Source organism: Syngnathoides biaculeatus, chromosome 8 (assembly GCF_019802595.1).
Source record: "Syngnathoides biaculeatus isolate LvHL_M chromosome 8, ASM1980259v1, whole genome shotgun sequence".
Taxonomy (NCBI): domain Eukaryota; kingdom Metazoa; phylum Chordata; class Actinopteri; order Syngnathiformes; family Syngnathidae; genus Syngnathoides; species Syngnathoides biaculeatus.
The window spans coordinates 18,784,831-18,810,888 of NC_084647.1; the positions used below are offsets into that span (position 1 = coordinate 18,784,831).

Here is a 26,058-nt window from a genome sequence, read left to right on the forward strand (position 1 = left end):
TTGTACATTGCTACTTCCTGCAACTGTTGACGACGTACCTTCTAGCCAAGGTTCTGAGCCACAAGACGGGACCAAAGAGAGCAGAAAATATTTAGCTTTGCGTATTTTCCTAAACTCGGTGGTCACAACCTGCTTTCTGTCATTTGTACTGAAAAAGGCTTCCAAAGAGCATTTCAATCCGCCGCCGCCGCCGTTTTACACGGCGCTGAGTTTTTGTAATCTGGAGTCTTGAGAAATGCGTTTGCGACCGTATTTGCTAATCCTCGGGGACGCTACATGCTAACGAAGGCGTCAGCAGGCGAAAGCTCTCATTTTTATCACACCAAAGTCGAGTGCAAAGACAGCATCCCGACAATCCGCTCACAATGCATCCGGATCATATTTTTTCTCACAATGAAGCTAATTCACGTAAATTCTTCACGCTTGTCTACATTTTAATGCTAATTGATGCCTTTTGTGTCGAAGAACAGAAAATCAGCACTTCTGCCAAACAAGCTTGAGTCTTCTAATTGAGGCCAAAAAGGTGACGAGCAGCTATAAAGCATGATGTATAATACGGACCCCAATTATTTTTTTGTTGCATTTCAACTTGTTACATTAGGTTCTGGTGAGTTACTTTACGAAATGGACAGTTTTCTAGATCAATTGAAAGAATCTTACTGATTGGACTGTGTATTGATTACCTGTTTTGACCGTTTGCCAGCCTAATGAAAAGGGGCTACGGGCTTGCAGGTGGTAGGTACTGATCGGACTGTGGTTGTCCAGGCCGCGGGTCCACGACAGCGTGGCTGTGGTCTCGGTAATCTCCTCCACGATCACCACACCCGGAGGCCCGGGAGGCCCTAAGAGCGCGTGTGAAACGGAAGATGAAATGATTAGCATTTCTTGAGGTTCCTCACGGTTGCAGCAGCATGCAATATGGCGACCCAGACCCGAAAAGCAAAAATATCATCAGAATGTTGCACATTGCTCCCACTGGGGTGGGGTCATACACTCAGAGCTGCAATATGAGTTCCATCCATTCATGGTCTGTACTGATTTCCTTCAATTCATAAGAGGAAGCCGGAGTAGAGTGAAAACATGCAAACTCCTCACTCGATAGCCAGAACTGAGATCTGAACGTACCGTGAGCCAGACTTGCTCACCACAAGACCAATGTGTTGTCTACGTTGTGGATTTTCTAGACGAGAGGACGCTCAAACCAACTGGGGAGTATTATTTGGGAAATATCCAAACAGAAGGCATTCACAAACAACATTAAGCTCCAGTCGGAATCAGGTCCCAGCTGCTCCATGCGGAAAAAATGTCTTCGTGGAGGCCATTAGGCGAATGAATTAGCATGAAAAGCAGTAATCTTGTAATCTCCCTCAACTAACCAAACAAACGAACAAAGCCAACTAAACTGCAAGCATAATCAGAGCGCCGATATGAGAGGAATACTCTATTGTCGTCTATTTGGGGGGGCGAGGTTTAAGGTGTCGGGACTCGCCGTGTTCCAATAAAAGCGAACATATGTTTCCCTCCATCTTGTTTTGTGAATGCCATCATCGCGGCAAACGAAAGTGTGTGTGTGTCTATGTGTGGGAACAGCTGGCGTTCTCTCCAATGAAAGGCAATGTGCTGTGTCCCCATCAAGGTGTCTCGTAAGAAGGTTACCGTAAAAAGAGGCACACTGACAAAATGAGAGCACACTTAGAATGCGCCGTGCTGCAGTTTGCCAACCAAACTGGAGGCGGCCAGCGATTGCCAGTGGGTTCATCACGCGCTCACAAACCGAAATGAAAAGGACATACGAGATGCCACATCCATTCATTCATTATCTGAGCCGCTTATCCTCACAAGGGTCGCGGGAGTGCTGGAGCCTATCCCAGCTATCGTTGGGGAGGAGGTGTGGTACACCCGGAACTGGTTGCCAGCCAATCGCAGGGAACATGGTATTAAAAAAAAACAAAAAAACACCAAGGGGCAATTTAGAGTGGCCAATCAATACATGTTTTTGGGATGTGGGAGAAAACCCGAGTGCCTGGAGAAAACCCACGCAGGCACAGGGAGAACATCCAAACTCCACACAAGTGGGCCCGGGATTTGAAGCTTGGTTCTGTTCGGCAGACGCTCTAGTTAGTTGCTCCAACATGCCGGCACATTCTAATATCTCATATAAAACTACTGCGACACCTTAACTAAGGAATGTCACAACTTTGAATTTTCTTTGATTATAATGCGTCGCTGGCTCAAAAAATAAAGACGTGCACCAAATTACCATACGCCACCGTTGAAGTGCAAAAGATTGTCTTACAGTAGATGTAGATGCAGAGAGACGAGCGCCACCGTTAGCAATTGTGGGGTCCTTTTAACTACTAGTGAAGCACACAGTGTTGAATTTTGTGACCGATGGCTATCTGCCTTGGAGGTGTAGCGAGCAATCCGATGCGAGTTCTTGTTTGTGTGGGCACCCGTCAAAGCCTGCAGCCTTGGATGAGTCACGTCTTTGAACAAATGTATAGAGACGGTCCGTCGGGAGTTGCTTGCCTGGTGTCAGTCCACTCTGGCAGGTTTTTTTTCCCCCCTAAACAAATCGGGAGCCAGCGATGATTTTGTGAAACCGTACGTAGCATTACAAGGAGGAGTAAATTCTTGATCAATACAGCAGACAAGTGGAAAACGTTACAGGGAAAAATAACCAATAAATTGCTAATTTCGGAAAAGAGCAGACAGTTTCCACGGGCATGAATAGTTTAACATGTATATGCATAATGCTTTTGTTTCCTTATAACATCCATCCATCCATTTCATTTGCCGCTTATCCTCAGAAGGGTCGCGGGGAGTGGTTGTTGCCTATCCCAATGGGGAAGAGGGAGGGTACACCCTCAACTGGTTGCCAGCCAATCACAAGGCACATTGAGACAAAGAGCTGCACTCGCAATCACACCTAGGGGCAATTTAGAGTGTCCAATTAATGTTGCATGTTTTTGCAATGTGGGTGGGAACCGGAGTGCCCGGAGAAAACCCACGCAGGCACAGGGAGATCATGCAAACTCCGGGATTGAACCCTGGACTTCAGAACTGTGAGGCCAATGCTTTACCAGCTGATCGTGCCGCCTCTTTATAACACGTGCAGTAATTTTTTATCCTTGAGATATTTTAATGCAAACATGTCACAGACGTTATGAAAACACCTGCAAACTGCTTTTAAATGGAGGGTGTTGGGGGAGTAGGGTTCTCACTGCGGCAAAAGAATCCAGAAAATTTGGCAAAAAGGAAGAAAAATAAATACACTCTACTCCAATAAGAAGAAAAATTCTGAAAAAAAATCTCCCTTAGTGCAGCAAGAAAGTATTCGGACTTGCTTCCTGCCCCTGTCTGAAAATAATTCAATTTCTGAAGAAAAGTTAGAAGACGCCGGACACAGACACCAACCCTAAACGGTCCCTTCTCTTTGCGGCCTCGACAATATGCAGGAAATCAAATTAAGAGTGGGTCCAGTCATCCAGCAAACGCAAACCCAATTTACTTTGCGCTGGATGACAGGTCCTGTCAACTCTGCTTAAGCCCAACTCTGTGCACACGGGGGCAGCCAGCCTCTTGCACTACAATATTCATAGACACGCTTCAATTAAAAATAAGCTAGATACATCCTTGGACGAGCAGAAATGATCTGGTGGCAAGATGGTAGATTGCAACGTTGGTAGCAAAGAAGTCCCGGGGACACAATGAAGCGGAAGGGAGAGCCGTAAAGTTGCCAAAATGAACTAACAAAAACGACTAAAGCGGCAATTAAGAGTTGCCATCATTAATTCAGGAGTAAACAAATATTATGACTTTATTCTTTTGAAAAATGTTTTTCTTCTCATAATTCTTCCATTTAAGGCCCCAGCGCCGCGAACACGAACAAGCTCACCTCGGACAAGAAGTTCCGACTCGGCGCTGACGGTGTCGGCGCTGGTCTGGGCCCTGCAGCCGTACTTCCCAGCATGCTTCAGCAAAATGCTCCTAATCATCAAATCCACTGTGGACAGCTGCTGCAAAGGCACACAAGTCAGACATGAGAAGGATCCGGAACGGGCTTGAAAGGGAACCGGTCTACTGTATTTCCAACCCTATCTTGGAGCTCAAGCGGATGGAAGAAAAAAAAAGATTTCTGTTAAATTCAGGCGATTGCTCCTAGGCTTTCACATGGTTTATTTTATTTTATTTTTTTTGCTCAGGGAAATGAGAAATGAGAAGCGCCGAAGGCTGCAGACTCACGCGGGGTCCTCACACGGCTGCTTAGAATCGATTCCAATTAAAATTGCAGAGCGTGCCTCCGCCGCCAACAGGGAGCCGCCGCTATCTGCGGCGGCGACGGCGAAGACTTGTCGGGACAGATGTGACTTAAAAACCGCGCTCCCGCTTTTTATGCGCCGCACCAGAGGTGGGAGCAACTTCCATACTGTATGTGCGAGTCGCAAGTCTCGAGTCTTCACTTTCAAGTTTCAAACAAGCCTCAAGGTACTGGTGCAAAAAAATAAATAAAAAAAAAAAAAAAAAAAAAAAAATCAAGAAAGTCGAGTTGAGTACTCACTAAACTTTAAGTAAATCGAGTCGTTGGGGGTTTAGAAAGTCAGAAGACGAGTCATGCAGTCTTGCTCTGACACAATATATAATTGGGCAAATCCACACAAGTGTTTGGGTCATGGGCACAAGGTGGGAAGATATTTGGATATATATATATATATAATATATATATATATATATATATATATATACATAAATATATAATTATGATGTAAGATGCCGGATAACCACTAACATCAATTTAGGCCACATTCGTGGTTTTTGGTATGAACAGTTACAAATCCCAGTGCTATTTTACATTTCATATTCGTTCGATTAACTGTTTTTTATTAGCCACTTTGCATTCAGTGTCTGTACTTTCGTTATCTGGGTGTAGCAAACACAATAACATTAATGTTTAATTGTTCCAAAACCAGCTTTCACATAGTCTGTTACTTTCTTGTCTTATAAATTAAACATACAAAAGATTTGAAGCTTCATTGGGTTTCCCCGTATTTGTTGGTTTTAGTAACATATCAAGCTAAGATGTTGTAGTTGTATTTTTTTTATCTATGAGTTGCCAATTTTGCATGTTGCCATTGTGTCCCCCCCCCGATTTAATCAAAACATACTATTTGGATCCAAATTGAATAATCTTCAGAGCTCATGTGTCATCAAGTGATACTTGCACGAGATCAGCCAATGTCCCCTCTAATTTTTGACGCGTCTGAGCAAACACACTAAGGCCGTGAGCGCCCCCTTTGACCACTGCGAGCAACATCACACTTACTGTATATGCACTGTGGTCAATCAGTGTCATTCATTGAAGTTACATGACCTCATTAAAAGGTTCAGATTACATTCCCATCAGCATATTTTTAAGAACAATTTTGTGTTTTTGCAAAGTTACACTGAAAATGTCAACAAACATTACAATACAAATACAGACCAAGCCAACTATTAACTATAAATTTGAAATGTTGCTTCCAACTTTGTTTCTTTTTTTTTTTTTTTTTTAACCCACAATGATATCCCCGTCTGTTTTTCTTGGTGTAAAACTGAATTATTGCTTGCAGAATATCTTTTGAAATGCATGTTGAAAGCTGAATGATGCTCACAGACAGTTTTAAGGTTAATGTTATGTTGCCTCCTATATTTAGAATACAGAATTAGCTTTTTGAGCAATGTATCATCTGTGCTTTCATCCTTGATCAGGCCGTGCCAAGGTGGAATTTTAACATTACACACCATCTCATCCTGCACTTTCTATTTTGGCTTCAGACCAGACCTTTTTTACTCAAAAAAGAGAAAATCTCATCCCGTTTCACCACTTTTTCTTCTATTATTCACATAACCCAGTGTTTGCAATTATGAGTGTACCCCTTTAAAATGGAGGGGGGGGGGTTGGTGTCAAGTCTGTGGCCTGGTGTGGCCGAGAAGCAGCGCTTTGTGAGAGGCAGTGTACTAGTGTGTAAAAAAAAAAAAAGACATCGGGCTGCAGTTCACTGCGCTGGATATGATTTCCTCTGCACTGAGAGTGTGCGACAAGTGCGCAAATGCGCAGTTGCGCAGCTTAGAGGGAACATTGCACTACACCAAAAATAACTATTATTTCGAAAACTAAACAACTGGCACGCTGTTTTGAATATGCCGATTTGCAAAAGTAAACAAGCGAGACTTGTCAAGTCGTGTAGTTCAGGATCAGGCGGAGTCCTTTCTGAGTTTTGTGCCAAAATTGATCAAATGAGACTGACTTGAGTCCAATCATGTGACTCGTCAACCAACGTGACTCGAGTCTCCCATCTTGGCTTCACAACTTAATGAGTCTTGGCTCTGCGCGATAAATAATGTCAAATGATTTTTCCCTCATAATGCAAAATACGACTTGAAAGAAAATATGTCATGAGAAAAGTTACTATGTACAATGGTGGAAATAACACCAATAAGACATATAACATATATAATAGAAATCAAAAAAGGAATGCAAATTAAGAAAACACAAATATGTGGCATTCCAATTCACATACGATATAAAAAATATACTCAAATACTAAAAATAAAACAACACAAATGAATGAAAAAAAAATATATATTTTTATCGTACCCAAAAAATCGAACATTAAGCTTCTGCTTACTTTGGCTCGGACAGTGTGGATGTACTCGAAGTGCCCGCTGCCCTGCTGGAATCCGATGGGCTTGTGGTTGAAGAGCCACTGGAAGGTGACGTCCAGCGAGGTGTCGTGCGCCGCCTTGCAGCTCAGCACCACGCTCTCGCCCACGGTCACCTCCACGCGACTCGGGCTGAGCTCCACACGCATGGCCTCTGCAAGCACAAAACTGCTGCACCGTCACCTCAGAGCGAGCGGCCATCTTTGGCCGGGACGTCGCCGGGCTCAGTCTTGACAGCCCCGATGAAAACATTTGGTGGCACTTCGTCACGGCGACACTCCTCCGAAAGTCGGACGATTACAACAGAATGGATTTAAAGCTTTTCACCTTTTAATTTGTTTAGCGTCGTTTTCAAATAAACAAAAAAAATATATAAAAAAATCCACATTTCACAATGTAATTCTTACACATTCCTCATTCCGCATAACTTTTTCCCTCAGAACAGGACTTTATTCAAAATAAATTGTGACTTATTAAACAAAAATAACAACAACAAAAGACAAATTAGCCCGTTGACAGCTGAGATGGGCTCAAGTACTCCCGTGACCCTTGTGAGGATAAGCAGCTAAGAAAATGGATGGAGGGATGGATGAAAAAGACAAATTACCAAAAAAAAGGCCCATTTAGCGAAAATGACTTAATCTTTAGTATATGTCGTGAGCAAGGCTGGATCGCTGCCAATAGGGGCGTGGCCTAGCCATCGCTCCGGGTGGTTTCACCTCTGACAACTGTCACCGGGCACAGGTATTTTCCACGTGAAACCAAGTTTGGCGTTGGCAGTTTGTTGCCTTGTGCTAGTGTGTTGCGTTCACCGCCAGTTGGATTCTCCACTACTGAGAGTAAATGTAGTGCTGAGTTATCCTCATCACAGCGATTCCGTGCCCTTTGGTTAATTCTGTCCTGATAAGCTTGTTAGTTTGCCGCATAGTCATCGGACCTTGCTAAATGTCTTTTTAGCCTAGCGTTTGTGTGCCTCTGCCTTGTTTTGGGCTGCTTTTTGGTATCGACCCGCTTCCGAAATAAAAGCATGTCTAACATCATGTCCTTGTCTTGGAGTCCTGAATTTGGGTCCGCCCCACACCGTTGGTTCATGACAGTATATTACTCAATTCCCCAAATAGTTTATTCTCTATAAAATTACTTTAATTATTTTTTTCTCATGATGAATTGCAAGTTATGAAACCAAAAATTGCATTTTTTTAATTTTCAAAACCCTAACCCTAATGTCGGGCTAATTTTTCTTCTGCCATTTAGTGGAGGATCTCTTGATTCTTTTGATACATGACCGTCATAGAAAAATGCTTACCTTTCACCCACAGCGTGGCCGTCATCTCAGCCCAGCCCAGCTGATTCTCCGCCCGGCACACGTAGTCTCCCTCGTCTGCCCGGCTGGCGTTGACGATCCTCAGGGTGTTGTTCCTCAACAGCATCATCCTGCCGCGTAGCGACAGGAGTTAGCGTCGCGGCCGGCTAACAGTTCAGAGGATTGAATTCAAGTGTATTGCGGTTAAAATGGATGGCAATGAATTCACCAAACTCTACTGCGTATTTGCTTTATTTACCGAGACAAATACTTGGTGCACTTTGCAAGGATGGTGTCCGCGTACTTTAGGATGTAAATTGCACTACGATTTTGGTGTATTTTTAGCATAATCTCCAACGGCGGCACGTGGACATTAAAGCCTTTCGTTGCAGATCAATGAGCAATTTAAATATGTTAATGAGGTTGACCTGCAGGTAACGCTGCGAGTTTTGCTCGCATCTCCGGAGGGTTTAAAGTACACATTCTCGTCGACATAAATAAGACGCTAAGAACATTTTAGTGAGTAAGAAAGAGACAAACCTAAACAGAAGAGAAAAGATAAACGACGGTTTGACTTCAACCACGTTTTGTTTTTGAAGCAACGAACAAAAGCGCGGCATCCGTCTCCTGACTATCAATTTGGGGGGGGGGGGGGGGGTTGTGGTTCTTTTTAAAGAACACAATTGCCTTATTTCACAGCACATCTTTTTTTTTCCCCCCAACAAATGTACAGAGGAGCACACACACACACACACAACACACACACACACACACACACACACACACACACACACACACACACACACACACACACACCAATCCGCCAGACAAAGGATGTCGAAAGCGAGCGCCGCATTTCACCGCCACGTCCTCTGGGGAGATGCGGAGTGTAATCGACGGCAAAAACAAACAGGTGAACATGCCGAGACTCGTAAGTAGCTGCCGATGGATGCGGGAAACGCAACGCTCGCTGGAGAATGGAGACAAAAGATCTCCAGTCACTGCAATTGACCCGTTAGACTTATACAAGGGAGGCTTTTTTTTGTTTATTCGTTTGTTTTTGTTTTGATACAACTCTCAGTTTGACCTGACAGTGGTACACGCGCAAACTCTTCTTCTTGTTCTTCTTCTTTCCCTTTCAGCTCGCCCCATTAGGGGTTGCCACAGCGTGTCATCCTCGGCTGGGCAGAGGACGAGCCAACAGAGGCAACAAAAGAAGGCATTAGACAGATCCCCAGACAAAAAAAAAAGTGTCATGATCCCATTATCCTCTTTGCGTGCTCCTTGTTTTTTCAGTTTTTAAGTTGCCCGATGGAGTGCTTGGGTGGCATTAGCTGCGCACGCTGATTTTCAAAGATTATTCTAGGGGATTCTGAAGTGCTGAGCAGAGTTTTATTTGCAGCTTTTCCTCTTCTGGTTCACGTCCCTGTATGTGGCTAGAATTGGTTTATCAGTCATCATCGTCCAGATCCTGTAATTCCATGTTGGGTTTTTTTGGTATCTCGTTTTTCTTAAATTGCTTTCCTATAATTTATCCGTCTTTACTTGTGTAGTAAAGAATCGATTCTTACTGTTGTGGCTTTTCCATTTCCTATTGTTGGTTATATCCACTTTTTTGTCTTCTTCGATGCCGACATGTTTGCGATCCTTTGTTTCTGTTTAAAGGGGAATTCCACTGCTTCGCATGAACAATGTATCCAATAGGTCATGTAATATGTACTCTATGTTGACAATGTGATGTTGAATCCTCTCTCAGTTAATAGTGTTTTAAGGAGATCTTTATTGACAATTACGAATTTTCAGGGGCGCTCCCATTTTTGCGAGTCACATGACTTACGTGCGCGGATGTGACGTGTAAGGTGCGCACCGAAGGCTTGATTCCATTATGCCCAGCGCTGATTTCTCGGCTTTATCCTCATTTGATGAAGACATAGCAGTATCGGTTGATCGAGAAGACGGAGGAAATATTCGGAAGGTTCTTCGGACGGGAACGACGTAGAGTCTGACGAGCGAGCTCCAGCAGAGGCCGTGAGCTGAAGCTCGGCAACAAAGGCCCCCGGAGCTCCGGGCCGGCAGCCGTGGATGGTTCTTCAGACGGGAATGACGCGGAGTGTGACGAGCGAGCCGAGCTTCATCAGTTTCCGCGTCATTCCCATCCGAAGAACCATCCGTGGCTGCCGGCCCGGAGCTCCGGGGGCCTTTGTTTACGCACTTACGTCCCACGCGTAGCCCTCCGGGTAGTCAAACTCCGGCATCATTCCGCCCGAAGATCCATCCAAATATTGAACATTATTTACAGCCACATGTTCAAATCTGTATGGAAGTATTCCTCCGTCGTCCCGATCAACCGATACCGCTATTTTGTCATCAAATGAGGATAAATCCGAAAAATCCGGGCTGGGCATAATGGAATCGAGCCTTGGCACGTCACATCCGCGCACATAAGTCACGTGACTCGTGAAAATGGCCGTGCCCTTGAAAATTCGTAATTGTGGATAATAATCTTCTCAAAACACGGTTGAAAAGAGAGAGGATTTCACATCACATTGTCAAAACAGAGTACATATTAAATGACCTATGTGATACATTGTTCATGCGAAGCACTGGAATTCCCCTTTAAATGTGGTTGTCTGTTTTGGAGTCCTGAAATTAGCGTATTTGCTCGTCACAACAACGGTGAACGCGCTGCGGGAAGAGGAGAGATTTGGTGGCGGCAAATTTCTGCTCGACTTGTCAATTTATCATCTCTTTTAAATTTTATAATTGATTGTAGAGTCCCCCAAATAATAACACATTGCACCGATAACATTTAGTGTCACAGAAACACTCCAGTGGGGATAATGTCAGCTTGTTTGGAATATTGTCTTAGTATTAACGGCCACCGTTATTTTGCAGACGCTGAATATGCATGCGTACTCCGTGATTGTTTATCACAGCCACGCACTTTTCTAATCGCATGGCATTATGAAGGGTCATGTTTGAGAATTGCGCTGCTGCGCGTTAGCGAGGGCCGCGGCTTTGTTTCCAGACTCGAAGGGGGAAAGGGATCATTAAAGCGAGGCTGCGTTCAAATCTTTGCTGGCGGTTTCAGCGTCGCAAACTCGCTCTTTGAGCGACACGGTCGTTATCTGATGAGTTGAGATCGGTTTGGCAGCATTAGGAAAATGACGCGATTGTAGATGTGTTAGTGCAACTTAGTGGCTGAAGTGCAAATACTGTGTATGTTGTGACTGAGCAAGATTGCATGACATAACTTTATTATTTGTTTAACCTTTTAACTTACTTGCTTGACTCTTGCCACAGCAATTTTGGATTTGAGATTTCATTATATTATATTGCACATCAATCCCACCTCTGGAAGACAACATCCAGTATTACTTCAAAGGAGGAACAGCAGGCTCTCACTCCCCCCATCCCCGTCATCTATTTCAGGCTCATGAGGCTCTGATGCCATTCAAATTAATAAATATTGTTTGGCATTTAAATCTACTCGGCTCCCCCCCACTTCATCGTGCGCAAAGCTGATTGAAATTGGCAAAGAGGAAGCCGGGAAGGCGTGAACGAATCTTGACAAGCGCAATTCACGAGGCAATCTGCAGCCAGGAGACATTTTTCAAACGAGGGCATGAGGAAATTCCCCCACAAGGACGCTGACGCGCAGAGGACGAAACGGGGACCGGTGCCTGAGCGGGACATGCAAATCCAGCCCGGCGCAGGATATTTAAAGGAAGGAGTCACAGCATGGGAGTGACCTATTTGAAGGAGATGATACTGCTACGTGGTGAAAGTCTTATTTATATAGAAAATAAGGCATATGTGTCATTAATTTCCATGTCGTCAAGCGCTCAGAAGGTCTGTAATATCTGTGAAACCATAAACGAGTCTAACCTCATCATCAGCATTTAGTGTTGGGGATGGAGCTCGGTGGCAAATAGCGAAAATCCGAAAGAAAACTGACAGCAAATAGGTGAGTTATTCCGTGAATAATCCAATTTGATGAATGATGAACTGCAAATACAGGGAGTCCTCGGTCTACGACTGAGATCCGTTCCGACAGTTCGACTTGAATTTCAACTTAAGTCGGATTCTACCAAAATACTTTGTGTAAAAAAGAAATAAACAAGATGATGTATTTAGCATTACTGCTGAGAGGTGGATGGAGAAGAAGAAGAAGGGGATGCTGGGCTTAGCTATTGCGATGGAACCTGGTCCTCAATCCTCTCCATCTAGACAAGTATCAAAGAACCTTGTCTTGTGATCATTGTATCTGAAATAGGAACGGAACCATCAAAATACGGGCTTTGTCTTTAACAATTGTCACCACGGTCGACCCAATGAAGCTTTGGTGGTGTTGATGTTCCTCTTTTCTTCCATCCTTTTATGATGTTGAGCTTCATTTCCATGGAAATTGATTGTGTTTTGCTACAGAAGCATTGCTAAAAGACACTGGTTTCTTCGTTGGGGCCATAATGTCTAAAAACGGGCGAAAAATGCAAAGATACACCAAACACGGACAAGCATTAGCCAGACAAAATGGCGGACGGGGGAGAGGCGTTGTAAAGTCGAAATGTCTTAGGTCGAGACCGTCTTAACCCGAGGACTCCCTGTATGTGATGGTTCACTGCAATTACATAATTGTTTGCACATTTGAAACATTTACAATGGAGATAAAAATAATAATAATAATAATTTTGGCCAAACTCTAGTTTTAATGTGTGGACAAAATCCTAATTTGTCGCCTCACACACACCAAAATGTATATGTAAAAAAAGTCTTCCTGGCCACAAAGGAAGGATAATGCATATAATTGTACATACACAAAATACAAAAGAATAATATTACTGTCACAGCTAGACAATGGTAAGGTTGTCACCATTTTGGTACCGGGCCGCGCCCCCACCGCCCCCGGGGAGACAGTGCACCCCTCACCCTATTGAAGACGAGCATCCGATGGAGACCGTCCCTCTCCCCGCACCACCCAAAGATCGATTAGCTTCCCAACTCAAGTGTATTAGAGAATGGATAGATGGATGCTTTTAGCAATGGTGGTGCATTGTTGAATATGGTGAGAAATTCTACATCTCAGTCAAGTGGGTCCGGTTTGAATCCCTGCTTCTTTCTGTGTGGAACGTGTCCCTACCGCATTCCAAAAAGATGCCCATTGAGGTTCGTAAGACGGTGTAATTGCCCGTCGGTGTGCACGGGTGTGTGCGAACCTGTTTTCTGCATCTTGACAAAGCACATGCCCATCACTGTCCGCTAAAAAAGGGATTAATACTTTGTGCTTCAGCAACAAAAGGCCGGAACATTAGCGGAAATCCATGTTAATTACGCACCTTCATTATGTCAGGACAGCTGTCAATGGCAGATAAACGCGGACAGACTTTCAATTCACCCCGGAAAAAGAAACGACAGCCCCGCCGTCCATAAAGCTCTCCGCTCGACAAAGGCCAAAGTCACAAAATCTTTGGCGCAGTCGGCCCGGGTCAGCACCTGACGACCGAGCGGCTTTTGTTTCCAGATTGGAATCACCGTTATCCCACCCCGGATCAGCACTGACCTTTTTAACATGCACCTATTGATTTTGTCCCGGAAGAGTGACGGGAGCACGTCGGATTCGTCCTCGAGCCGCGACTGCCGGACAACTTTAACGTAAAAAACGCTATTGTCGTCACTGAGTACCACCCTGTTGACTGTCATGAAACTACAAAAGCACTTTGTAAACAAAAGAAAGGTAGAGCTTTTGTTTCTAAAAAAGTATATCAAATATCAGTGTAAGACACTGTAATCGTCTGCACAGTTGGAACATTAACATTGCACTTAAATAAAGGGAAAATGGAAAAATCTTGAGAAAAAAACTTTTGTTGGTAAAATTGGAATGTAGTGCACATAAGAAGTTATATGAAAAATTGTACCTGAATAAGGGACTTCTAAAGATTGTCTTTAAAAATTCAAATAATTATCAAAGATAATGTAAAGGATTAAAACAAGTTTACAAATAGATAAAAGGTATGTGAACTGGTTTGCTATTGGCATCATGAATTGTAAATCATTGATTTTGGAAAGGAATTTGCGCCCCATTTTGGAATCTCGGACTTTGCTACCAAACGCTAAAGTGAGAGGTAATCCATCCATCCATTTTGTTAGCCGCTTATCCTCACAAGGGTCGCAGGAGTGCTGTAGCCTATCCCAGCTGTCAACGGGCAGCAGGCGGGGTACACCCTGAACTGGTTGCCAGCCAATCGCAAGGCACATCGAGACAAACAGCCGTACTCACAATCACACCTAGGGGCAATTTGGAGTGTCCAATTAATGTTGCATGATTTTGGAATGTGGGAGGAAAACCGGCCTGGAGAAAACCCACACAGGGACAGGGAGAACATGTAAACTCCACACAGGCCGGGGCTGGGATGGGACCTCAGGACTGTGAGGCCAACGCTTTCCAGCTGATCCACCATGCCGCCACCTAATCGGTATCGGTTAAAAAAAAAAAAAAAAAAAAAAAAAGCCTCACAAAAATATTGTGACAAAAATCACTTTTGTTCTCCCCCAAATGTATGGATTTGTTGTTACTCTGGCAACAGACAATGCAGTTTAGTATGCTCAGATTTAATTAATTGATTGAGTTTTAATTAATCTTGAGCTGAATTAAGATGGTAAATTTAGGTTAGCACTACTAATTTAGGATTTTGTTAAAGCATACAAACAACAGAATAATGCCAAAATCAAAGGGTTGACTACTTTTTCAATACGGTATACTACACACGAATTTCCTTCCTCTTCCAAAAACTCTGCACATTATCTCGGGTCAGATAAGAGCCCGATCGCAGGTACAACTTTTCCAGTGCCTGCCACAGAAAAGTAGATTTGCAGCTTTGACGAATGCCTCTGAGGCTTTATCGGGTTCAGACGAGCCCGAGTCATTAATCATCATTTTATAGGCCCGCACACTCCGCAAAGCCAAAAGCCACCCTTCAGCAAGCGGCGCCGAGTTCAAAGAACAGCCCAATTCCATTTTCGCTGTTTTTTAGAGATGAAATATTTCTATTAAAATGACACCATCAAAGGAACTCGGACACATTAGAGGTGAAACTCCCAAGGATTACGATCATTAAGCGAGGCGGAATTTTGGCCGCTAAACGCAAGGGCCCCGACGCCGACGGATACGCGAGTCCGAGACGTCGCTCACTTTGATTGACGGCGCCCGACGGAACCTCCCGGCGATCACGGCGCCATGCAAGTGAAACCGGAGCGCCGAATGCAAAGGTGGGCTTTGAGAGGGAACGACGAGGAGAAAGGGGGTCTCGGAAGAACTTGCGCAGGTGTTTTGTTTTTCACCGACACTTCCTTTCAGCCACGCTAATAAAACTGGCACCCCTCCTAAGGTCCTCGCCGTGGGGAGAATGCTTTAAAAAATAACGATGTGAAAAGATTGCGAGAGGCAAACTTTTCACAACTTCATGAATATTTCAACCCAGGGAAACAAAAATAAACTTTTATGCTTTGAAACACGTGAGTTTGGAACCCTCGGACGTTGGCATTAAAACAGTTGGTAAACAATCAACGTTTGGTACGTCCACGTATGTGCGGGACGTCACAAAGTCCAAATACGGGGGAACTGAATTTATTCCTTCAACCAAATCATTATTATGCCTCTTGGGAGTTAATTGATATTTCATTCATTTGCTAGAGACCTGTACATTTTTTTGTAGTCAATTTTTAATCAACAAAAAATGCTATGGTATTACATACACATATATTATATTATAATATAAGATTTATTGTACCGTAATTTCCGGCCTACAAACCGCACCTTTTTTGACACGCTTTCAACCCTATGAGACTGGTGGTATATATGTGCCGAGGCAGTGACTTTTACTGGCCCTGTTAGCACTGCGCAAGCATTAGCATTACGCTAGAATGTTGCTGCTGTGTTACTGGCGTCTCTCAGTGATATTTACGGGTAAGTATTATTTTAACTGGCCCTGTTAGCACTAGCTTTAGCATGGACCGCACTCGAGCATAAAAGGTAAGAATGAGACTGGTGGCATATATATGCCCAGGCAGTGACTTTTACCGGCCCTGTTAGCACTGCGCTAGTTTTAGCGCTGTGCTAGCGTGTTGCTGCTATGTTACTCGCGTGTCTCAGTGATATTTACGGGTAAGTTTTATTTTAGCCGGCCCCGTTAGCACTAACGCTAGTGCTGCGCTAGCGTTAAACTCCTTCTGTGTACAGTCTTTCTTTGTAAATATCTCTTGTTTCAATGTGGGCACTTGGGGCTTTTACACAGCTGCGGCGTATGTATGTACCAAATGGTATTTTCTTTACAAATGTACTCGGTGAGGCTTGTAACCAGGTGCGCTCTGTGGGCCGGGAATTACGGTAAGTACAATTTAGGCTCCCATCACAAAGCAAATAAGACCTAACAAGCAATGATGAACTTTCTTTTATTTTTCGAAGCTTGATGCGCCATACCAATACAAAACATGCTGCAGTTGTTTTTTTTCTCCAATTGGGGTCGTCATTTTCACAGTCTACTCTGTAGTATCTGTGACTTTGAATGTGCCTGGCTTGAAAAGGCGAGGCGCGGCTTATTGAGTGATGTAGGAGTCAACAATTGGCGAATGAGGAAATATGTTTGGAACGTGTTGGCTCAGGACAGCGACTGCTACGCTGATGAGCGCCTCCATGCGAGCGTCATTTGTGGTGATTCATACCCAAACAGTTTGTGTATGAATTTGCTGGTTACGGGTTTATTTTGTGATCGTTTTTTCAATGAAAGTGAGTAAAAGCGCACTAGCTTTTTAGTCTATCCTTGACCACCTGTGGACAGATTACAATTTATTCTAACTAGAGGTGGTAAACTGTATTAAATGAGCTAAAGGTGTTTTCAACCGTAGAGCTGCGGTTTTAAAAATCTGTGAAACAATGAGAGCACAAAAGGTAAGCCGCCATATGGCGAGTGCCAACGGTGTAAAATATATGCAAACGAGGAAGTAAAAACTATAAAGTGAAAAGAAGAAAGCAACAAAAATGAGGCCAGGGTAAAAAAAGGAAGCTTTCCACTTTGAAACTCTAAAAGGACAGAATTATTGTAGAATGGATTTTTAACTGTCTAAAATTAAATATGTACTGCACAAATACCGCGTATTATTATACAACAGATGTTCCTGTTATGACTCTATGATGAATGCTATGCAGTTATACAATTTGTTCAACCCTTAAATCATCGTCCCTCATTCCGAATTCATGCTTGGCTGTCAGTCCTGGAAGCTGACAATCAAACATGAATATTTACGCCTCCTACCTTTTACTTGGCTGTATCTTCCTGTCCACTCGTTTCCACGTGATCCGCGGCTTGGGTGACGCCCGAGGTTTGCACTCGATAGACACGTCCTTGCCCAGCGTGGCGATGACGCGCACCGGATTGGTCACGAAGATGGGCGCCGACGCTGTGGTGAGACATGAAGCAGCCGCAAGGTTTTGGTTGTTTTCGTGTAACTACGATCGCTTGAAAACAACGCGGCGTTATAAACATTCAAAATTCTCATTTAACCTCCTATCACAAATCAAATAAATGATAGACAACTCAAGTTTCATCTTGTTGCCAAGCAACTACGTAGAACTGAGGGGAGTCGCTTCAATTCGTCAGGCCGTAGCTTAGTCGAGCGCAAAAAAAGTGTTTTGCCGCCATGTTGCGGTCTCTACAGACAATTAGTTCTGGCCGTCCGCCAACAGGCCGCTACGGCAACTGCAGGTGGCCAAAATAAGGGCTGTTCGGTCTAAAGATTCAGTGAATCTCATTGACTGGTTTTATGTTCTGAATAAGGGATATTTTTTAAATTGGAAAACAAACTTATCTACTTCATTAACATCTCTAAATTAATCTGTCTGTCTACAAGTATATGCCCATAATATGATACAAAAAGAAGATTGATGCACAAATGAAGGTGTAATTGTGAATTGAGGCAGCGTCGTGCGTCTGTATTAGACATCAAGGCCATCTCCAAGCTGCAAGGCGCTGTCAGCCGGCATTATTTAAATGCTGAGTGACGCTTTCCAAGTGACATTACACACAATGACAATCCAATCCCATCCGTAGCTCAAGGCTGACCCGGGTCCACACCACACTGCAGCCTTCCGGCCCGGAGTTCGCCTCCGTCTATTTTATTTTTTTTAATCAGCGTAAAGATGGTGACCGGGAACTGGTGGCATCACCCACCGCTCTCCACCATTCGGCCTCCCAGCGCAGGGCGAGGGGGGCCGCGGTGCCAGGCCAGCGCCGGCCGGCCGGGAGCGGTCGGTCATCTGTGGGCCGTTATTAGCCACGTAATCAGTCCTGAGGCTCTGAAATAGCATCAGTCCACGTCTGGTCTCGTTAAAGTTTCGTTCAAGTTTTAGTCATCTTCTGGACAGAGTGACACGACTCATATAGTAATTATAATAGATATAATAAAGGAATAAGATGATAAGAGTGAAGCTCCAGGGAGAAGAGATAGCGAGGGTGGACGACTTCAAATGGGGTCAACAAAACAGAGCAATGGTGAGTGTGGTAAGGAAGTGAAGAAACGGGTCCAAGCGGGCTGGAACAGCTGGCGGAAGGTGTCTGGTGTTTAATGTGATAGAAGAGTATCCGCTAGGATGAAGGGCAAAGTTTATAAAACAGTGGTGGCCCTGAAGAAACAACAGGAAGCCGAACTGGAGGTAGCAGAAATGAAGATACTGAGGTTCTCGCTTGATGTGAGCAGGTTGGATAGGATTAGAAAAGAGCTGATTAGAGGGACAGCCAAAATTGGATGTTTTGGAGACAAGGTTCGAGAGAGCAGACTCCGATGGTTTGGACATGTTCAGAGGCGAGAGAGTGAGTACATTGGTAGAAGGGTGCTGAGGATGGACCTGCCAGGCAAAGGCGCGAGAAGAAGACCGTAGAAAAGGTTGATGGATGTTGTGAGGGAGGACATGAGGACAGTGGGTGTTAGAGAGGAAGATGCACGAGATAGGATAAGATGGAAAAAGATGACAAGCCAAAAGGAAAAGAAAGAAAGATAAAGGAATAATCACTGGCCCAGAACATTTTCAAACCTCTGGGGAGAGGTTCTCAAACATTTAGGGCCCATGGACACCTTGCAGGGGAGGCATTTTCCCGAGAACTCCCTCATAATCAGAGGTTGGAAAAACTAAGTTTACAAAACAGGGTCAAAATGGAATGTCATGAGGTAGACATGACTTCATTTAAACACAATTATTTAGCAATAGAGGAGACAAACTTGGCGTTTCTTAATACAAGTAAACAGCTAGCTTCAAAACTCCACACAAATATCTCGTTTTTTTTATTCCACACAAACGTACAGACGTTTTTTTTTTGTTCTTGATTTTGTGACAAACATCTCACAAACGGTCATACAATCTAAACAAACAAACAATTTAGTATTTTATGGTGGAAAACAAAATGCTTGAAGCAAGTAAAAAAAAAAGCCCGGCAAGAAGAAACATCTTAGCAAGAGAAAGAAGAATATTTTGTCCTTATTGGACTTTTAATCTTGGTTAGATTTTTTTTTTCAACAGTGTAACCCAGTACTACTACTACTACTACTAATACAATAACAACAAGAATAATTTTCAGCCATTTAAAAACAAACGTTTTTAGTTATATTCCTCACAAGAACAAATTTTAAATTCTAAATAATAATAACAATTTAAAATTATTTTGCCCAGATTTAAAAAAAATCTTAATTCATGAGAATCAAGCCATATTATGATGTCCAACTCGAAGTTTAAATGGAGAAAATAATCCATATATTATAACTTAAAAAAATACACATTTTATTATTGTATAATACGCCTTTTATCTCCTAAATAAAACAAGTTAATGGAGTGATGTCACATTGATGTGTGAAACATCAGGGCCATATCAGAGCTCTTGATTGGCCAAAAGCTAAGGTCAGGGGGAGTAATTGCTTTGTATTTTATTGGTTTCAACGGTCACTAAAAGTATGTACCGATATGCACTTTTGTTTTAAAAATTTATTTATTGCAAATTATGTTCACAATCACAAGTTTACGGTGGCCCAGGGGACCCCAGTTTGAGGATCACAGCACTATTGTTTCATGTCATGAGGGGTCTCGTAATTTAAAAATCAGTAAAAAAAAAAGGTTAAAGATCGCTGTGCGTCTACCTGGGATCAAAGAGTCGTCAGTTTGGATGAAATGAAAAAAAAAAAAAAGGGGGGGGGCCATTGATTCTCTCAAATGCCACGGATTCCCCTTCAAAAAAGGGCATGCCACGCTGACAGTAAATCAAAGCGTCCCTCGGGGGAACGCGAAAGGGGAATGGGTGTCACCAGCTGTGTTCCACTATAGAAGATGACAAGGAGAAAATGGCGCATCAGCACGCAGCGCAGAGGACAGCCTGAGCGAAGCCTTGTGGCCGCCGAGTGCCACGCCGCCTTAATGTCGCACGGGAAGGCGTGTTGTGCTCGTGTGGGCGCCAGATGAAAGTCACACAAAGCGGTCACCGCGATTGCGAGATGCAGTCATTTGCGGGAAACCCGCATTGGAGTCCTTCAAACCGAGCCCTCGCGGCTTTCTTTTGTCTTCCGATCTGTACCGACAAGCCATTGTTTTTCAGGAAAAAAAAAACAAAACAAGAAAAACTGCTGCTCTAAAAGTCTTGATTCAAAACCTGCACTAAAGGAAAAAAAAAAAGTATAGACTGAAAATGTTCACGGATTCTATTTGATTTTTTTTTTAGCATGAACATCAAAGACAAAAATACTGAATAAAAATGCGGTTTTTGCTCAACAACATCATGTTAAGTAAAGCAACAATAAAGTCAATAATAAATTCAATTTTTTTCAAATAACACCCTTCTTTCTTCATGGCTTAGCATAAATGAGTCACTTTGAAAAACTGCTTCTGTGTGGGGAAGAAGAGAATTTTCGGCACGCTCACGTGACTGTCTGCCTCGGTTTGATTGATAAAATGGAATTATGTGACAGCACATGAGGCTGAAGTCTCTCTGACGAAACAAAACAAAAAATCTTGTACCAGCACTAATGGATAGTTATTAAAAAAAAAAAAAAGAGAGGTGAGAGGGGCCTTATACACGAAGGTGGGAAAAACAAACTTAAAAGAGGAGGGGCGCTTACGACATCACCTATCTCTCGCTTACAATGTTGTCTCTTTGTCCATTCCCAAAAAAACTCAATAATTCTGCCTCCAACAAAACAACATGGCATCCTTGACAGTTTGGTAATTCTACGACCACTTCACAACTAAATGGAATATCAATGAGGGGGAAAGTTCAACGATTCTGGTGGACTGACAGTGGCTTCTTGGCCAGGCGGCTGAATGGCTCTCTCCCTTTTTTGGATTCCAAGAGAAGGATTCCATACGTCGTGAGGGGCAAGTTTGAACAGAAATAGTTGAGATTTCCACACAAATACTGGCTAGGATGTTTTAACAAAGCCATGTTACATTAACTGACGAAACCCAAATGGAAGTAAATATGTGCCACCAGGATTTGAATTTGAAATGTAAAGTGATCACATTTTCAATAGTTGTATTTCAGTGTTAACAATTCAACTGGCTACAATTCGCTGTCTAAAATTCACCATCTGTGCCACCAGGCAGGGTTACTTCAGGTCAGAACTGAACACCCAGCCAATCAAGTTACCCTTTCTTAGTCGCATGAAGTCACGCGACTAAGAAAGCGTAAATGTGATTGGCTGCGTATTGAATTGAAAAATTACATTGAAATACAACTATTGAAAATGTGATCACTTTGTATTTCAAATTCAAATCCTGTTTTCTGTGGCATTTCAAATTCAAATCCTGGTGGCACATATTTACTTCCATAAGCCTGCTTGGCTGAAAGGCTTATTCTGAATAAATAAATAAATAAATAAAAATATCTAAAATAAGACTTTATTCCTGTAATAATGCAATTTGTATTCTAAAAAATGACTTTCATGCAGTAATGGTACATTCATGAGGAGGTATGACAGTTTTTAACTGGGCCATTTGGTTTATTAATTTGGTTATTCAGGTGTACCCGTCCCCATATTTACAGTAGTTGTGCACTTCTTCAAAAGATAAAACATACTAAAGTATTGCATGTTATTTCACGGACACCAAAGCTATGATGTACCCCACAGACCTTTTCAGGATGTTTGATTGTAAGAAAATCTCCTAATGTAGTACAGGAAGTCCTTTAGTTAAGATGGTCTCGACATAAGACGTTTGAACTTCCGCCATTTTGTGTGGGTAATGCTTGTCCATGTTTGTATCTTTGCATTTTTCGGCCTCCTTTTTAGAAAGCAGTGACTTTTAGCAATGCTTCTGCAGCCAAAGGAAAATCCATTGCCTTGGAAACGAAGCTCAAGATTGTAAAAAGATCGGAGAAAGGAGAGACATCAACACCACCAAGGCTTCAGTCGGTCGACGGTGGTGACAATTATTAAAGACAAAGCCCGTATTTTAGCACGTGAAGGGTTCCGGTCCGATGTCGGATACAATGATCAAAATGAGTTTCTTTGATACTTGTCGAGATGGAGAGGATTGAGGACCAGGTTCCTTCGCAATAGCTAAGCGCAGCCTCCCCTTCTTCTTCTTCTCCATCCACCTCTCATTAGTAATGCTAAGTACATTATCTTGTTTATTTCAATGTATTTTGATGTAAATTCTGACTTTAATGGTGTAATCCGACTTGAGTGGAAATTCGAGTCGCTACTATAGGAACTGATCTCAGTCATAGACCGAGGACTCCCTCGCGACAGATTGGCACCATCAGGTCTGTGGAGGGCATTTCCTCACAGGTATATTTACAATGTTTGGTCGGGTGCTGTTGCCGTAATTTAGCCAAACATTTTGGCTTGCCTACTAGCGAACGTCAGATATTTAGCAAGGTATCTTTTTCAGCGTAAAAAGAGCACGTCTTTGCCACTGACCTGAGCACGCTCGTGCATATCAAGATGAAAAGGTCTAAAGTATGCGACATAAAGCAAAGGTGTTTACCTAAAATCTTGAGCTCGGCGTTGGAGTAAATGGTGCCGTACTTATTCTCCGCCACACATTGGTACATTCCCGAGTCCACAGGCTGAAGCTTGTTAATGGAGAGCTCACCATTCACAATCTCCATTCGACCCTGGAATCCGAGGAACAAGAAGAAGAAGAAGAACAAGAAGAAGAAGAAGAAGTGGTTTGATGATGATTCATGATGACGTTCTGCAACCTGAGGTGTTTTGTTTTTTTCCCCCATCACAAAGAAGAAAAGGCAAGGTCCTCGTACCTGAGATGTCAAGGGCAAACCGTTACGCAGCCAGCGATAGGTAGGCCGGGGCCTCCCCGTGGCCTTGCACTCCCACTGGAGCTTCTCCCCACTGTCCAGCTGAGTGTCATTAATCATTCTCACCCATTGTGGGAGCGCTAAAAGAGAGAGAGAAAGAGGGTAAAGAGAATAAATAGACTGGCTGAAACATCCCTAATGTGGTCTACATCTTGTTAGGGTTTTGGCTTCTTGAGCTCACATTTTGCCCTCTGATGTGGCTTTAAGCTCAGACATACTTGAGCACATATTTAGAGCCAATTGGTTTCTTGCTATGACAAAGTTATTACCAGTTGAAAGAGAACATTTTATGAAAGTTGTGGAAAAAAAAAAAACACTGGGTCTGATATACTCAAGGGTTGTAAGTGCAATCTTCATTAGTCACACAAACAGATGTGGAAGCTGATCTACTAACTGAGCCCACCCAGTACTGCGTCTCCTAAATGCAAAAATTGCCGTGCAGCTCATTTTGCACATCCTGGGAGGAGGAGATGCAAATGGATTAATTTAGCAGGCGAAATGAGATTTTTCAAACCTAAGAAGAATTTTAATGGCTGAGTTTATGTCTTCATATACTGTGTCGAAATGGGCAGGTGCAGACTGGTACAACGGAGCATAACCATGTTGCAGAGGAAGAGTGGAAATGAGACGTGATGGGGAGAACTGATCTTTTCTATTCGTGAAATGATCGACGGGCTGACTTGACGCACGTTACGAGAAGGAGTCGTGTCACATCGCCACAGGAACAAACGTCTTTTCAACTCTGCATTTGCTTGCATCTGAGTCACTTCAGTGCAAGACAGTCGGTGCTGGCCTCTCCCGGAGCAGTTTTCAAGTTCCAGGTTTTAAACACATCACGCAGGATGGTTGCACAATATATCCAATTCCAATCCACAGTAAGCATTAAACCGATCATCAATTTTCATCTATTTTAGGGAGCCGCCATGTTGTGCAATATCTCCCTCTGCTGTCGATCAAAATAAGTGCCACAACTGAGCTTGCTCTTACCAAACCCGGAAAAGATATCAGCGTACCGACGTGCATGTTGCGATGACTACGCCTTGATGACACATTATCATTATCGTCTAGGTTGTATTCTTGGCAGGACACGCCCAGCTGCAATTTGATTGGGTGTTGCGTCTAGGTTGGATATACCCTCTTGCTTCTAACCAGGAAATAAAGTGTGAGTTCAGTGTGGCAACCTAATTAGGAATCAAACCAACCCTAACTCATCCTTACATAGACGTAGTAGACTTTATCCCAATATCCTGCAACAAACTTCCCTTTTTTTTTTGTACTACAACAAACATACCGTAATTTACGGCCTATGAACTGCGACTATTTTCACACGCTTAATTCGGTGAATCGGCTAATTTGTGCATTTTTTCCAACGGCCACAAGGGGTCACTCGAGCGGAAAAGGTAAGAGTGAGACCGATGGAATATATGTGCCGAGGAAGTGACTTTTACCGGTCAGGCCCTGTTAGCGCTGTGTTAGCGTGTTACTTCCGTGTCTCATTTGTTTTTACCGGTATGCTTTTTTTTAACCGGCCTTGTTAGCGCAGCACTAGCGTGAGCTGTTAGCGTGGCGGTGCTACCATTAAACTCACTGTGTACCATCTTTCTTTGTAAATATTTCGTGTTTCAATGTGGGCACTTGCAGCTTTTGCACAGGTGAGGCGTATGTATGTACCAAATGGTATTTCCTTCACAAATATACTGGGTGAGGATTATAACCAGGTGCGCTCCGTAGGCCGGGAATTACGGTATTTCAAATGCCATCTTGTTAGATCTGCAAAGCCCGCTTTTCCTGTGATGCATGAGCAAATCATATCAGAGAGTGAGTGCTGCCGAGTACACGAGTGGGATATCTAAATACGGGTTCGATAACATGATATGTAGTAACGTTTTCTCCAAAACATCGAAATGTGGCCATCCCTCTTACGCGCTACTTTTCAAACCTATCCAACGTGGTCTTTGCATCTTGGAGGCACCAAGCCGTACATCATGGCTGCCCTCACCACTGTCTTAATACCACGACAATAATAATAATAATAATAATTTCATTGAGTGGCTCATCGCCTTCCCATAACTCTGCACATCGACCCTTGTTCTTAAGCAGCCATTTTGTGTAACTATAAGGGCACATGCTTAAACAAACTATCCAATCAAAACCCGGTGTCCTGGATGCATGGACAATATGAACATTTTTTCTTCAGCCATAAAATCTTATGCATGCATGGTGTTTGATGATAATTTCAAGGACTTGATATAATAAAAAAGCTGCTTGTTCTTTTAATTTTCCTTGAATTAATTTACATTCCTTTCATTACTATAGATTAGCCTCCTCGTTTGTGCATTATTAACATAGCCGAGGAAAAAGTTTAAAACAAAAAAAAAACCCTCTTGAAAGATTGAACTAACTAAAAGAAGGAATGGGCGGGGCGGCGGCGGTTGCTCGGCTCGTGGTGGCTGATTAATATTCTTGCTCCCACGCAAGACGAACGATCTGACTCCAGCGAAAGGTCCTTGTAAATTTTATATTCTCATGAATATACGTTCACGTATTGAAAAATGCATCGAGCGGATAGACAGACTTCCAGATGAAAAGGAAAGGCTATGAAGGAAGCATTTGTGCGGCGAAAAGTTGTGGCGGAAAATCTGTCAGAGGTGGGGGGGGGAAAAAAAGAAAACTTCTACAAGAAAATGTATGCAGTGAATAAGCATT

General features: G+C 43.1%; 1 protein-coding gene across 7 annotated transcripts in view; it reads right to left on the reverse strand.

Moving 5' to 3' along the window:
• cntn5 (contactin 5) overlaps positions 1-26,058 on the reverse strand; it is a 129,181-nt gene that overhangs the window by 16,988 nt on the left and 86,135 nt on the right. For 6 of the 7 annotated variants that reach the window (XM_061828052.1, XM_061828053.1, XM_061828055.1 and 3 more), the window contains 7 exons: positions 23,296-23,432; positions 23,022-23,151; positions 17,314-17,458; positions 8,009-8,136; positions 6,669-6,856; positions 3,899-4,019; positions 684-842 (listed from right to left, as the gene is read on the reverse strand). In XM_061828052.1, coding sequence (XP_061684036.1) covers positions 684-842; positions 3,899-4,019; positions 6,669-6,856; positions 8,009-8,136; positions 17,314-17,458; positions 23,022-23,151; positions 23,296-23,432 — 1,008 coding nt within the window. The remainder of the gene's footprint in view (positions 1-683; positions 843-3,898; positions 4,020-6,668; positions 6,857-8,008; positions 8,137-17,313; positions 17,459-23,021; positions 23,152-23,295; positions 23,433-26,058) is intronic. The other variant, XM_061828054.1, reaches the window with a different exon arrangement.